Source organism: Pagrus pagrus, assembly GCF_965226575.1.
Source record: "Pagrus pagrus genome assembly, chromosome: 17".
Classification (NCBI taxonomy): Eukaryota; Metazoa; Chordata; class Actinopteri; order Spariformes; family Sparidae; genus Pagrus; species Pagrus pagrus.
In genome coordinates, this window is record NC_140201.1 from 1,116,825 (window position 1) to 1,133,466 (window position 16,642).

Genomic DNA, 16,642 nt, shown 5'->3' on the forward strand with positions numbered 1-16,642 from the left:
TGCAGGACAGGTTTATAACAAATGATGCATTTACATTTAACCCAATAAATATTAGCAAAGATTAGTCATTTACCCTGATAGGTACGAAATCAAAATCAAAGAGCAAAAAAATCAATGTAAATGTGTTTTATGCACTCTGTAGGTCTCATGTTCTGAGATCGGCACACTGTATGTCCATAAGTCTCATCACGTCCTCTTGTTTTAGCCTAATAACAGAGTTCAAATGAGACCACCAACAGATCAATCACAAGTCAGCCTACCAATACTGCCACCTCAACTGAACCAGACGTGCCCCAAATATAGAAAAGATACCAAATGACTTAAGAAGCCAGGAGCAGATTATTATAGTGTGGATGAGGTACCTGTGTTTACTGTGGAAAAACAGTCTGTGGGAGTCGTGTCCGTGATGTGGACAAAAGGTTTGACATGCTGGGGACAAAACTACTTCATGTACTTTTGAAATCAAAACTCTACCAATCTTTTCCATTGAGTCAACACTGAGAGCAAGATCACAGAAACAAAGACGATGACTGTATAAATAATCTTTTATTCACTACAGAAAAGACACTGAACAGTGGAAATGTTGTTTCTGACCGGTGTGACTAGGTGAAGATGTGCCTCAGTGTGAGCTCGTTCACACTCCTCCTCTTCTTTACCTCTCATTAACAAAACATTCACTCATCCTAAATTCTTACTAACAAATGAATAAAGTCTGTTATGAGGTTGAAGTTCAAAGATTTGAAGGTGTGTCTCACCGTGCTCCTGAATGATATCAAACTACATGTGAATTCACAGGATGTCACACATTAGAGTGAGAGATAAACATGATTAATCCAAATCTAAAATGCTTTGAATGCTGATCATGTTACAAACATCACTTTTATTCATTTATTTGTACATCAGTAAATTTAAAGCACAACAACATGTGCAACTAAGTGGTTTCTCCAGTGTGGACTGTCGAGTGTCGTTTCAAAACTGCATGTTGTGTGAATCTTTTACCACAAACTGAGCAGCTGAATGGTTTCTCCCCTGTGTGGATTACCATGTGTCTCTCAAGATGTATTTTCCATTTAAAGGATTTTTTACAAACTGAGCAGCTGAACGGTTTTTCTTCTGCGTGAAGTCTCTTATGATCTCTTAAAGAGTTCTTCCAGCGGTATCTTTTACCACAAACTGAGCAACCAAATGGTCTCACTCCTGTTTGGATTTCATCTTCTTCCAGCAGATGTTTCCTGTGGCCAGAGGTTGCAGCACATCCAGAAGCGATAATTGATATTGCTCCAGGATTATATTCCACATCTCCTATAGGTGCTTTATTGTCTTGTAGAGGGTTTGAACGATGTTTCCTGGTGTCCTCCCAGTCCCAACTGTCATCAGACTCCGGTTCTGAGGAGTGTGATGCCTCGTCATTAGTAACTGGTTGTAAATGTATATCTCTATTTAAGTTCCTGGTTGGTTCTGGTCCTCCACAGTCCTCTCCATCAGCTTCTGTTTTCAAATGTTCTCCATCTCTGACCTCTTCAGTTTTGATTAGGTGAAGCTGTGAGGACTGAGGTTTCTCTTCATCATCTTCTTCACTCTTCACAGTGACAGGACTGAAGGTGAACTTGGTGTTATCGGCCTCCTCCAGCCCTCCAAGCTGCTCTCCCTCCTGACTGGTCCAGAGTTCCTCCTGTTCCTCTTTAATGTGGGGCTGCTCTGGTGGGTCCTCCTGGTCCAGACTGGACCTCCACTCCACCTCTTCTTTAATCGCCAACAGCTGCTGGATGTCTGTGGAGTCATGAAATACATACACAAGTTTTAAGAAAAATCATAATGCTTGGATGCTTTTGGTTGCAGATTAATAGCTGAGCTAAATTATAGCTGAATTATTAATATCACTACGGCGTTCAGAAAAGTTAGTATACAAAATACTGTCAATCATTTGACCACAAATATAATTTCATATTCTGCACAAGAACACTAATAAAACGTCTTGTTGATCAGTCGTGGAGTGTCTATAAAACACACATTATCTTAGGAACATAATCAATTATAATTATAGGTAGAGCATTAGTACAATCAGACTTTGCTCAGGAACTGAGTGTAAGATCACAGAAACAAAGATGATGACTGTATAAATAATCTTTTATTCACTAATCTACTGACAAAAACAGACAACAAAACACAAAGAACTAAACTACAGAGAAGACACTGAACAGAGAGCCGTGGAAATGTTGTTTCTGACCGGTGTGACCAGGCGAAGATGTGCCTCAGTGTGAGCTCGTTCACACTCCTCCTCTTCTTTACCTCTCATTAACAAAACATTCACATTTGAAGGTGTGTCACTCTGTGCTCCTGAATGATATTGAACTACATATGTGAATTCATTTCACAGGATGTCACACAGAGTGAGAGATAAACATGATTAATCCAAATCTAAAATGCTATGAACACTGATCATGTTACAAACATCACTTATATTCATTTATTTGTACATCAGTAAAATTAAAGCACAATAATATTAAACAGATAATAATGATTATTGTTGATTGTTTACAGAACTGTCTCTGGTTTATCTTCCTGAAGAATGAGAAGGTCCGCAGTCTGAGTTAACAAACAGGCACACATGAGCATTTAAACAGATGCAGGCACCCTGGTGGTAAGAGGGTGCCGTGGTTCTGTTCCTTTGTTCTTTAAGTTCACACTTCCTTGTAAATCCCGGGCCATGCACGAACATCTGACTCTCTGGGTTTCTCTCCGTCCTGTGTCGCACGTTTCTTGGCATTGTTTGATGTCACTAGAAAAGTGTTTGTTGAGCTGCTTTGTGACTTTTAGAGAGCGTTCTGAAGACGACCATGCTGGGGATGAATTTCCTCAGGTCAGTTTCTACACATCCCCTTTTACAACAGCGCAGTCGTCCAGATCATCAGAGCAAGTTAGGGAAATGTTTTATTGTGACAATCTTCTTTATGTGGGGCAGTAGTTGTTTTCTTTGCTCACAAGTACTGCAACTAAATGGTTTCTGCCGTGTGGACAGTCGAGTGTCGTCTCAGGTTGTACTTTAAAGCAAATTCTTTACCACACACTGAACAACTAAATGGTTTCTCCCCTGTGTGGACAGCAGAGTGTCGTCTCAGGCTTTGCGGTAATGTGAATCCTAAACCACAAACTGAACAATTAAATGGTTTCTCCACTGTGTGAAGCGTTGAGTGTCGTCTCAGACTTTGCTTTAGTGCAAACCGTTCATCACAAACACTGCAACTAAACGGCTTGTCCCTCGTGTGGATAATCAAATGTTTTCTCAGAGAACAATTATAGCGAAATTCTTTCCCACAAACTGAGCAGCTGTATGGTTTCTCCCCTGTGTGAACAGTTTCATGTCGTTTCAAAGCTCCATGTTGTGTGAAACTTTTACCACAAACTGAGCAGCTGAATGGTTTCTCCCCTGTGTGGATTCTCATGTGGGTCACAAGATTTAATTTCCATTCAAATGTTTTTTCACAAACTGAGCAGCTGAAACTTCTTCCTTCCGAATGAATTCTCATATGAGTCTGTAAGGAGTCATTTGAGTAGTATCTTTTACCACAAACTGAGCAGCTGAATGGTTTCTCCCCTGTGTGGATTCTCATGTGTGTAACAAGATTTAATTGCCATTGAAAGGATTTTTGACAAACTGAGCAGCTGAAGCGTTTTCCCTCTGAATGAAGTCTCACATGATGCCTTAAGGAGTCCTTTGAGTGGTATCTTTTACCACACACTGAGCAACTAAATGGTTTTTCTCCAGCTCGGATTCCTTTGAATTTCTGTAGACGTTCCTTGTGGCCAAAGGTTGCAGCAGATTCAGAGGAGCCAGAAGTTTTTCCAGTATGACGTACCATATCACTTACAGATACTTCATTATTTTGGGAGTTTAAACCTAACTGAGGTTCACTGGTCTCCTCCCAATCACAACTGTCATCAGTCTCAGATTCAGAGGCGTCTTCATCAGTCTCACCTTCAGAGGAGTGTGACGTCTCATTGTGAGTAGCTAGTTGTAAATTACTATTGGGATTAAAGTTCCTGGCTGGTTCTGGTCCTCCACAGTCCTCTTCATCAGATTCTGTTTGCCAAAGCTCTACATTCCCGATCTCTTCAGTTTTGATTTGGTGAAGCTGTGAGGACTGAGGTTCATCGTCATCTTCTTCTTCACTCTTCACAGGGACAGGAGTGAAGGTGAACTTGATGATATCAGCCTCCTCCAGCCCTCCAAGCTGCTCTCCCTCCTGACTGGTCCACAGTTCCTCCTGTTCCTCTTTAATGTGTGGCAGCTCTGGTGGGTCCTCCTGGTCCAGACTGGAGCTCCACTCTACCTCTTCTTTAATCGCCAACAGCTGCTGAAATTCTGTGGAGAGTGATAAAACACATACACAAATTTTAGAAAACTGTACATTTCCATTGACAATTAAACCACTGACACCAATACTTTCTAAACGTTTGGAGAAACACTTTGTTTATCCAAACGTAAGTTAAGCGTGGTGAGACAACTTGCTGAACGGAAAAACACAAAACATAAACAGTTTAAAACGAGTCTGGATGTCAACATGGCTTTTGTTATTCAGAATGAACTGGAGGTGACCATCAAACACTCTCATCTCTGCTTGGTGTCAGCTGACAGGAGATATCTGTGAGTTTGCCAATTTGTCAGAAAAAGCTACTGATGGGTGAAGTATTACAGTTTCACTATATCACAGTCATACCCCACTATATGAATAAGGACCAACTGACCCGGGAATTCCACTGGTTGCATGTACGTTGCGGGACGGCTCCGCTACAGTTTTGCTCTGTGCTTCATCTTCCATCAACCCCCACCGGCTCCATTTTGAGTGCAGTACTGTCCGACAGCTGGAGTTGTGAGGCCGAGGAGTTCCCTCAATTATTACAGAATCATGCACGACCACAGTTATATGTGTGTGTTATAAACACAACAACAATAAGCGTTCCCAACCGAAGGATTAGAAGAAGTGCTTGGATATGTCTCTTTCTTGAGATTTTTGTGTCGAGTGTTTTATTATGAAAATTAACCGGATGTTACGTTGGTGTTTCAGTGTGACTTCCTGTCGGCTCTGCGCTGAATTTAGCTGAATTGATGCGCCGTGCTCCGGCATCCGGCAGAAATAGAGGTCTTGCGTATCTGCTATGGAAGAGTCCGGACACCGCAGCTGCAAGGGAGTAGATACAACACAGCAGAGCCAGTGGAAGTACACACATAGACTAGAGTGAAACCTATCAGCTCTGCTGCCGTGGCAGAGTGGAAATGGACCGAACACGGACCTGGTGGAAATAAGGGGTGAGAGAGAGACCTAATGACCCAGGTGGTGTATGAGTCACAAATTGGTCCTGTTGTGGCTGAAAACATAGAATTTCACTTAGGATTTGGTGTAAGAGAGAAGGTTGTACAGTAGATAATGCTGCAAATATAGTAATGGCTGTATGACTGCTCCTAATCATAAAGCTGGGGTGCTTCAGGTTGCATGGAAATTATCGCTCATTATCAATATTCCCATGGTGTTAATTAAAGTTATTACAAAAACAACTGTTAATCATTCAATCAGCAATATAACTCCATAGTCGCCATGATGACATCAATAAAACCTCTTGCTCTTCAGGCAGGAGTGGGTCTATAAAACACATTATCTTTGGAGGGCAATGATTATAATTATAAGTTAAGCATAAGCAGAATCAGAATGCCTCCAGGGACTGAATGTAAGAGTACAGAAACAAAGACAACGACTGTATAAACAATAATTTATTCACTTATATACTGACAAAATCAGAGAACAACATAACACAAACTAAACTACAGAGAAAACACTGAACCTTTTTACATTCAGTTCAACTTCTTTATGAATCCTGGGCGATGTCTGAAGATGTAACACTGATGTCACCAATGATATGTGAAGTTTATGACTGTCTTTTTCATGTGGGGCGACAGCTTTCTCAAGTGTTTTCCCAGATGTTCCTTCCTATGATCACAGGCACTGCAACTAAATGGTTTCTCCTGCGTGGACAGTAGAGTGTCGTTTCAGGTTCTGCTTTGCTGCGAATCCTTTACCACAAACTGAACAATAAAATGGTTTCTCCCCTGTGTGGACAGTAGAGTGTCGTCTTAGGCCTTCCTGTAGTGCGAATCCCATTTCACAAACTGGACATCGAAATAGTTTCTTCACTTTGTGAACGGCCATGTGTTGAGTCAAACCTGAACGTTGTGTGAAACTTTTACCACAAGCTGAACAGCTAAATGGTTTCTCCCCTGTGTGGCTTCTCATGTGTGTCACAAGGTCAGATTTCCATTTAAAAGTTCTTTCACAAACTGAGCAGAGCAAACTTTTTCCTTCTGTATGAATTCTCAAATGAGACTGTAAGGAGTCATTTGAGTGGTATGTTTTACCACACACTGAGCAGCTAAATGGTTTCTCCCCCGTGTGGACTCTCATGTGCGACACAAGATTTACTTTCCATTGAAAAGTTTTTTTACAAACTGAGCAGCTGAAGCATTTTCCTTCTGAATGAAGTCTCTTATGTTGTCTTAAAGAGTCCTGCGAGTGGTAGCTTTTACCACACAGTGAGCAACTAAATGGTTTCTCCCCTGTGTGGGTTCTCATGTGGTCCTCAGCATGTCTTCCATATTGAAAAGTTTTTTGACAAACTGAGCAGCTGAAGCGTTTTCCTTCCGAATGAAGTTTCATATGACGACTAAAGGAGTCCTTTGATTGGTATATTTTACCACACACTGAGCAACTTAATCGTTTTTCTCCAGCTTGGATTCCTTTGAATTTCTTCAGATGTCCCTTGTGGCCAATAGCTGCAGCGCATTCAGAGGAGGCAGGAGATTTTCCAGTATGACGTACCATATCACTTACAGATACTTCATCATTCTGCAGAGAGTTGAAACCTGACTCAGGTTCACTGGTCACCTCCCAATCACAACTGTCATCAGTCTCAGAGGAGTTGTCATCAGTCTCAGGTTCAAAGGAGTGTGATGTCTTGTTGAGAGAAGCTGGTTGTGAATGACTATCTGGATCAAAGTTCCTGGTTGGTTCTGGTCCTCCACAGTCCTCTTCATCAGCTTCTGATTTTAAATGCTCTCCATCTCTGACCTCTTCAGTTTTGATTTGATGAAGCTGTGAGGACTGAGGTTTCTCTTCATCATCTTCTTCACTCTTCACAGTGACAGGAGTGAATGTGAACTTGGTGTTATCAGCCTCCTCCAGCCCTCCAAGCTGCTCTCCCTCCTGACTGGTCCAGAGTTCCTCCTGTTCCTCTTTAATGTGGGGCAGCTCTGGTGGATCCTCCTGGTCCAGACTGGAGCTCCACTCCACCTCTTCTTTAATCACCAACAGCTGCTGAAATTCTGTGGAGTCATGAAATACATACACAAATTTTAGAAAACTAGACATTTCCATCGACATTAAAACCACTGACACCAATACATTCTAAACGTTTGGAGAATCGTTGCACATTTTGTTCATCCAAAAGATAGATAAGCTTGGTGAGACAACTTGCTGAACGTAAAAAAACAAAACAAACAGTTTCAACGAGTCTGGATGAGTTGGGAGATGCAGCCAACACAGGTTTTCTGTTATTCAGAACGAACTGGAGGTGAAATTGACCCGAAAGTGCCCCAAATATAGGAAAGGGGCAGGACGACTTAAGAGGCAAGCAGCAGACGATTGTTAAGCAACAAATAATTTGATTGGATCACAGAAAGAACACGTCTTTTGTAGTTCCAATTTTTTGTGAAAATACAAACTGAACAGTGTTTTTGCAGTTAAGAACCTGATCTCCCTGTTGAGTTTTTGTTTGAAATACACCATATTTCGACGCATTTAATTTTACTCTTTTTTTTGCCGAGCCCGAGCCTTCAAGTCTTCAACCATTGAGACGGGCATGGCTGAAGAGATGTGGACTCGCCATTGTGGTTAATCAATAATAACTCATGAAATGAATACAGGACTGTAGGTTTTCAAGCTACACAACTTTTTTAAGTCCCCCATGAGGATTCTCACAATGATCCCATTAATAGAATTCAAGATGTCCAACTTATTTTTGAGAGCTTATTATCATGATGTGTGATAGAAATCTTGTGTTGTCCCATCCATAATTTATATTTTCAACCGCGGGGAGATGAGCACAGCCCTTAAGCCCAGATCCCAGCCCCCTTCCAGAGACAAACACCCTCATCTCTGCTTGGTGTCATCTGACAGGAAACATCTGTGAGTTTGCCAATTTGTCAAAAATCGCTACTGATGGGTGAAGTATTACAGTTTCACTATATCACAGTCATACCCCACTATATGAATAAGGACCAACTGACCCGGGAATTCCACTGGTTGCATGTACGTTGCGGGACAGCTTCGCTACAGTTTTTCTCCTTGCTCCATCTTCCGTCAACCCCCACTGGCTCCATTTTGAGTGCAGTACTGTCCGACAGCTAGAGTTGTGAGGCCGAGGAGTTCCCGCAACAATTACAGAATCATGCACGACCACAGTTATATGTGTGTGTTATAAACACAACAACAATAAGCGTTCCCAACTGAAGGATTAGAAGAAGTGCTTGGATATGTCTCTTTCTTGAGATTTTTGTGTCGAGTGTTTTATTATGAAAATTAACCGGATGTTACGTTGGTGTTTCAGTGTGACTTCCTGTCGGCTCTGCGCTGAATTTAGCTGAATTGATGCGCCGTGCTCCGGCATCCGGCAGAAATAGAGGTCTTGCGTATCTGCTATGGAAGAGTCCGGACACCGCAGCTGCAAGGGAGTAGATACAACACAGCAGAGCCAGTGGAAGTACACACATAGACTAGAGTGAAACCTATCAGCTCTGCTGCCGTGGCAGAGTGGAAATGGACCAAACACGGACCTGGTGGAAATAAGGGGTGAGAGAGAGACCTAATGACCCAGGTGGTGTATGAGTCACAAATTGGTCCTGTTGTGGCTGAAAACATAGAATTTCACGTAGGATTTGGTGTAAGAGAGAAGGTTGTACAGTAGATAATGCTGCAAATATAGTAATGGCTGTATGACTGCTCCTAATCATAAAGCTGGGGTGCTTCAGGTTGCATGGAAATTATCGCTCATTATCAATATTCCCATGGTGTTAATTAAAGTTATTACAAAAACAACTGTTAATCATTCAATCAGCGATATAACTCCATAGTCGCCATGATGACATCAATAAAACCTCTTGCTCTTCAGGCAGGAGTGGGTCTATAAAACACATTATCTTTGGAGGGCAATGATTATAATTATAAGTTAAGCATAAGCAGAATCAGAATGCCTCCAGGGACTGAATGTAAGAGTACAGAAACAAAGACAACGACTGTATAAACAATAATTTATTCACTTACATACTGACAAAATCAGAGAACAACATAACACAAACTAAACTACAGAGAAAACACTGAACCTTTTTACATTCAGTTCAACTTCTTTATGAATCCTGGGCGATGTCTGAAGATGTAACACTGATGTCACCAATGATATGTGAAGTTTATGACTGTCTTTTTCATGTGGGGCGACAGCTTTCTCAAGTGTTTTCCCAGATGTTCCTTCCTATGATCACAGGCACTGCAACTAAATGGTTTCTCCTGCGTGGACAGTAGAGTGTCGTTTCAGGTTCTGCTTTGCTGCGAATCCTTTACCACAAACTGAAGAATGAAATGGTCTCTTCCCTGTGTGACGAGCCATGTGTTGATTCAAATTTGAACGTTGTGTGAAACGTTTACCACAAGCTGAACAGCTAATTGGTTTCTCCCGTGTGGACTCTCATGTGCTTATCAACATCTTTTCCATACTGAAAAGTTTTTTTTACAAACAGAGCAGCTGAAGCGTTTCCCTTCCGAATGAAGTTTCACATGTTGTCTCAAGGAGTACTGCGAGGGGTATCTTTTACCACACACCGCGCAACTAAATGGTTTCTCCCCTGTGTGGATTCTCATGTGAATAAAAAGATTTAATTGCCTTTGAAAAGTTTTTTAACAAACTGAGCAGCTGAAGCGTTTTCCTTCCGAATGAAGTTTCATATGACGACTAAAGGAGTCCTTTGATTGGTATATTTTACCACACACTGAGCAACTTAATCGTTTTTCTCCAGCTTGGATTCCTTTGAATTTCTTCAGATGTCCCTTGTGGCCAATAGCTGCAGTGCATTCAGAGGAGGCAGGAGATTTTCCAGTATGACGTACCATATCACTTAAAGATACTTCATTATTCTGCAGAGAGTTGAAACCTGACTCAGGTTCACTGGTCACCTCCCAATCACAACTGTCATCAGTCTCAGAGGAATTGTCATCAGTCTCAGGTTCAGAGGAGTGTGATGTCTTGTTGAAAGAAGCTGGTTGTGAATGACTTTTAAATGCTCAACATCTCTGATTGCTTCAGTTTTGATTTGGTGAAGCTGTGAGGACTGAGGTTTCTCTTCATCTTCTTCACTCTTCACGGTGACAGGAGTGAATGTGAACTTGGTGATATCAGCCTCCTTCAACCCCCCAAGCTGCTCTCCCTCCTGACTGGTCCAGAGTTCCTCCTGTTCCTCTTTAATGTGTGGCAGCTCTGGTGGGTCCTCCTGGTCCAGACTGGAGCTCCACTCTACCTCTTCTTTAATCACCAATGGCTGCTGAACTTCTGCAGAGATACACACATTTTAGAAAACTGTACATTTACATTAAAACCACTGAAACATTACTTTCTTAAACATGTGGAGAAATGTTGCACATTTTGTTTATTTAAAAGTACTTACAGAGAATAAAGAAATGTATAATCAACTATAATTGTAGGTAAAGCACGAGCAGAATCTGAATGTGTTTTAGAACTGAGTGCAAAATAAAAAAATCAAGAAGACGGTATAGACAATCTTTTTTTATTCGTCAATGTATTCACTAATGTACTGACAAAACCAGACAACAGCAAAACACAAAACTAAACTACAGGGACTGAAACGGTTGCTTTTTCTTTTAGTTCAACTTCCTTGTCAATCCTGGGTGGTGGGGTACAAAGGTAGGGTAAATTTGGTTATTAGACATTAATAATTACTAATAGTAATTTCTTCCATCTATCCACTTTCTTTCTTGAGAAAGATGTCCGCCAAATTGCTTCAATTTTCTAAAATGTTGCAAACTCAACTTGTTGCGATTGGAGAAAACCTCTCCTCTGAGTGGCTTCAAATATTGTTTCCCATACATAGGGGGTGTTTTGGCGAGCCACCCAGGTTCCACCAGCACTTTGAGCTGCACTAAGTCAAACCGAGCCGCGCTGATTTACTATTCCATCACCAGTTTACTGCAGCAAGTTGAACCATGCCGCACTGGTGATGGACCTGCTATGGAGTAGGGCCAAGCTGCGGCCACCCCGCCTCCAAGCAGACTGCAGTGACCGCTTGCAACTGAAAAGCAATCTGTAACAAGCACCCGTCTCCTCCTCAAATCAAGACTCAAATCATGTCTGTGCAGGAAACCTGAGATAAAGACGTTTTTAAAAGTCAGTGTGGTCAGCTCTCACTACTGGTGTAGCCTCTAACTGAACCGTTCACTTTCAGCTGTTTCAGGAGTCATTTTTAGTTACTGCTTGTGAAAACACAACGTTTCCTGTAATGCTGCTCAATAATAAAAAGTTTTAAGTGACTAAATAATGGGGGGCTCATTGTAGTCCAAAAGGAACCACATGCCCGTCAATATGATTGGCTGAATTCCATAGCTGTCAGCAGAATGTGTTGGAGTTTTTTGTCAGACGTTCGGTGACACCTCAGGGAGAGGACCCGCTGCAGAACCGTCTAAATGTAACTCAGATAAAACAATGAAATCCTAGACTTAAGCAATGGGTGGTCCTGCTCACTCAAGCCTAAGGAAATGCTGCACCAGGAGGTGCTAGGCAAATCTAGCAAATGCAGGTTAATAGGCCTAGAACTGAGACTGAGGACATGGGGGGACATGAGCGGGTCCAGGGATGCTGTATTGTTACATTTATCTTTTACTTTGATGCTTTACTTACTTTACTTCATTATATCACTATGACTGGCCTCATAGGACAGCTAGTTAAAGGTAGAAAATGAGCACACTGATACTCACCTCAGTATGCAGCAGAGTTGCTGGCGGCAGGTGCAGCTGCTGTGACGGTGTTCCTGTTGTCTGCACCAGGAGAGCAATATTTTGTTGGATAATTGAAAGTGCAAACTGCGGCTCGAGGCAGGTGATCACAGTCCAGTAGGCTCAATCCACATGACAATTGGTGCCTAATGTCTATGTCTGCTGGAAAGCTGTGCAGGAGTCTGGGGTAGATTTTGCAGCCAGGAGAGAGACAGTGCCGGCATCTTCTGGACACTAACTGGTTAACAGATAGTAAGATGAAGCTAGTGCTAGATCAAACAACAAATGTTTAAACCACAAAAAGTTAAACTAATGTTAGGAGATTCACCAAACTGTCTAAAATCACTACTGAATCTTAATCTTTCCGCTGGTAACATTCAACAAAAACTTTGCCCCCACGACAAAAGAAAGACAGACTCTTTTTACATAAGAATAGTTTACATGAGGTGTTTTTTTTCTTCCATTTAATGAAATGCAGGAGAGATAAACAGGCAAAGCATTTAGTTAGGAAGGCCCGACTACACACCTCTCAGGCTCGTTAGCTGGTTCTCTTCTAGGACGGATTGCACCGCTTGAGTTGTAGTTTGGTCTGGCTGAGTAATCAGAAGATGTCGTAGGCAGTGATCACCTCAAGCTTCGCTGCACTTAATCTAATCCTGCACTTCATTGTACAACGTGTGTTTATGATGAATGCACTGACTCTCAGTAGCTATTCTACTGCAACCTGATTGAGCTTATCTACACAGTTCATGACCGAATAAAGCAACGTGGCCACCGCTAATGGCACACACACTTTCTTTAGTAACAAACGTACTAGACTGGATCACTAGTGTTGTGCAAGTTTACACTAAACAGGAGTTACAAAGTTCTGTTCACACAAATTAAAATGAACTAGTTCATGTTCTTATTTGGTTAAATTTAAAAAGACTATCTGTTACATTAAAATAGAAATTAATTTTACTGTAATAAACTCTGTCTCACACAGCCATGGCCAAATGCCTCAGTTAAGCAGTTTGGAGGAGAAATATTAAACTATTAACTTAAAATGTTCTTCGACTGTGCAGAGTTATGGCTGGATAAAGTGTCTGATATTTGTGTTTTTGTCTTGAGTTTACTTGCTTCTACGTCCCTCGCATAGATGTCAGCATGGCATCTCACCAAGTAAGTGTGGTAATCGCTGTTTTACAGACCTTAGAGAGCTAGAGAGCTTAACACACTGATTTTTTTTAAAACAAAAAGTCTTCTATCTTACAAATGAAGTACAAATGTCTTCCAAATTTTAGATTTGATGGCGCACTATAACCATATCGACGTTGTCGGACATGTTTTTGTTGATCCCTCGCAACTGAGCTAACATGAGTCTTGTAAAAGTAATCCAAGAGATTTGCTGTGAAGGACTTCAGTTAACCGATAACCAACTTTAGGATTTGGGCCATCGACTAGCTCATTGTACATTTAGACTGAACTGTGGGCCTGCAGATCGATGTACTCCTACTTAAGAACCCTGATCCTAACCAAATGCTGCAGTTAATCTTCAAATGTGTGGGTTTTTTTAAATAAATATGTTGGCTATGATGAGTGAATCCCTCTCTGCCTTCAGCCCCATGTCCACAACGTTTTATTCTGACAGAAAAGTACTGGCAGAGTGCTGGGCAGCACTGAGATGAAGCACTTGTGTGGCGGGGCAAACGATATTTAAAAATGGCTTTTGATTGACATTAGCTTGGCAGCTAACTTATCAGTACATTAACAGAGTATTGCATTAGCAGCCAACAACAAGTTAACAATGTGCAGGATGATAAAAGCACAACACCTAATACCATCTCACACTGCATTATCATGACTGTACAAACAACTGCTTGCACTGTGAAGAATAAGCAATAAACACAAACATACACGTTCACTTCATCTTGTAAAATCATTGGTGGAATGTAACTGCGTACATTTAAAACCCTTGTGGATTAGTTGGAAAATGCATCGTCACAAAGCTGAAAAGTTGACTTCTGAGAGAAACGTGGCTCTTACCGGACAGCCAAAATACAAACATATGATGATGCATCACTGTAGATTAAAATAGCCAACAGTATAAAGTAGCTAACCTACAATCCCAAAACGTCAGTTTTACTACCTTATCAACAGAAGCTTTAATTACATTCTGCTGATAATACTTAAATACTCTGATTTACACAATTACTATCCAGGGTTTCTATAAACTGATCAATGTACAAGTTGTAAAGTCAGAGTTAGAATAGTTTGTAACTAAAGTGGGCCTGTAAAGACGGACGAGTGAGTAGATGAGTCTCCGTGTTCGCTCTGATGACGTTATTAGCGATTAATAATTACTAACAGTAATTATTCAAATTAACAACCACTAAAAGCAAATTATTAAAATTAATAATCACTAACAGTAAATTATTAAAATTAATAATCAAAACTATTAATTAAATCAATAAAACAGAGCACCACCCTGGAATCAGGGACCAATAACCAGACCAAAAACAGTCTCAAAAGTAGGGGTTCACTTTAAATGCAAATATTTGCAAAATATTTAAAGATAAAGTGAAGGAAATTAATCCGAGCACTGACTGTCACAACCAGCTGTTACCACAAATAATAACAGAAAAATGCTCTGTAAAATATATTAGAATATACTAATGTGACCAAATTGACCAATAATCAATAATACTTCAATCAACAAACATCTATCATTCAACTACAGCCTCTAAATTCTGAAACCGAAACACTAAGACAAACTCAAGCAACAAACAAGCATGTGGTGCTTGTGTGTCAGAGACAAAGAGGGAGAGAGAGCCAAGATGGCTGATCCTATCTCTCGGAAGATGACGTCACGGATTGTTCAAGATGGCAGACGTGGCCACGTCACGTCGAGGGCTGATGAATGGAGGTGATGGCGCGAGGCTTCAACAATCAATGGCAGACCAGTGTGTGTCGACCTAACATGCGCCTTTAATCAGTGCGGTTTGGACAGAGATAGACTCTGATGCATTAAATTTGGTGTAGGTGCTACCACAACACGTGTCTGATGTTATGGGTCATTGATGGCTACTTTTCAACACGCATGACACTATACCAAAACGTATGTATGTGTGTGTTTGTGTGGGCTAGTAGAGAGAGAGAGAGAGAGAGAGAGAGACAGAGAAACCTGGAGAGGGGGACTGTGGCAACCAGGCGCCATCTACTGGACACTATGGTTGGTGCATTTTCCTTTGTTAGTGGTGGATGCCGATTGTTGGGCTTTGGTCTACATGCAGGCCGCTCTTGTCAGACCCATGTGGTTAGGTCCCACCAGCACAGACTTCTTATTGCCGTTTACCAACAAGTTGACGCCTTAGATGCAGGTAGCTGTGTGGTTTCACGTCACGTTGAATACGTTTTCTGCCTTGAGCAAAATGGGTAGTTTCATAAATATTATCCAGCAGACAGTAGTACTGTTGTCTGAGAGCTGCTTGTTGAAGTCAAGCACAGCAAATAAACACAAACTTGAACAGTGATTTCATCTTATAAAAGACACCAAACATGAGCACATAAATCTGCTGCAAAGACCGGCAGTTGAACCTTTATTTGAGGGAAATCCGAAAGTCTTTACCCCTAATATCAGCTGATTGAGCTCGACATGAACACAAACATTCTCGCGAAGTATTCAAAACACTCTCACTGCAACTCACACCACCATCAGAAGCGTCCATACCTGCTCTGTGTACCCGGACTTCAGGCTCGATGACACCGTCCAGTAGTTTGTGTTGTTCCTCCTCCTTCTCAGGCGGATGAATTGTCTCTTTAGCCGCCGCAGCTCGTCGCTTGTTGGCAGCAGCTCTCCGCGTTTGGGCTTTAGACATTTTTATAAATCCACAGTAACTTTTCCTCCAGAGACACAAAGCTGGGTCGCTCTGATGCTCTGATGTGCGCTGTGTTGCTGGATTAGGCTCTGTTCGGGTCCGTCTATTTCCAGGTAGCAGGCTAAGCTAACTTCATCAGCTTCGTAGGACACCAGGTCATTCAGATGTAAAAAGGTTCGGATAAGAGCATAGAGTCTCTTCAGCCACGTTAATCTGGACATCTGAACATTTTGGGTCCGAGAAAAACCAACTTTAGTCTCTATCGAAGCTACTCACTACACATTACGTAGTTTAGTCCCGTCTCCGTCTAATTCCTGTTAGCATGCTGCGCTAACTTCCTTTTCCCGACAGGAAATGAGTCCGGAGTGAAACTTGACGGAAATATAACAAAGCCCACTTGAACAAGTTTATCCACGAGCGCTGGTGGTTCACTCCGCTCCTGTCTTATGCATGCAACGCGTGTAGTGACACATAGCGAGGAAAGAATAACTTGTTCGCCATTAGAGTTAGAGGGGGAATCACTTCCGGTACCACTTCTTCTTCTTCTTCTTTTGGTTTTATGGCGGGTTACAACCGATCTTTGAGATGCACACCGCCACCTGCTGTACCGGAGTATGTAGTGTAAGACACGGTCCCTGGAATACTTTATGAAGTAAATAAGTCTTTAAATGTGGTTATTAATAA

General features: G+C 41.6%; 1 protein-coding gene across 5 annotated transcripts; it reads right to left on the minus strand.

Moving 5' to 3' along the window:
- Positions 1 to 527: 527 nt before the first annotated feature.
- LOC311272433 (uncharacterized protein) lies at positions 528 to 16,475 on the minus strand. Of its 5 annotated transcripts, none has more exons than XM_084378825.1 (2): positions 15,811 to 16,475; positions 528 to 1,770 (listed from the first exon to the last, which is right to left on the minus strand). In XM_084378825.1, the coding sequence occupies exons 1-2, from the start codon at positions 15,956 to 15,958 to the stop codon at positions 932 to 934; spliced, it is 987 nt and encodes a 328-aa protein (XP_084234951.1). In that variant the 5' UTR covers positions 15,959 to 16,475; the 3' UTR covers positions 528 to 931. The 5 variants fall into 5 exon arrangements, 4 of the variants coding, with proteins under 4 accessions (XP_084234951.1, XP_084234949.1, XP_084234950.1 ...); XM_084378823.1 differs by lacking the exon at positions 528 to 1,770 and adding an exon at positions 1,814 to 4,363; XM_084378824.1 differs by lacking the exon at positions 528 to 1,770 and adding an exon at positions 5,755 to 7,372.
- Between the last annotated feature and the right edge of the window lie 167 nt (positions 16,476 to 16,642).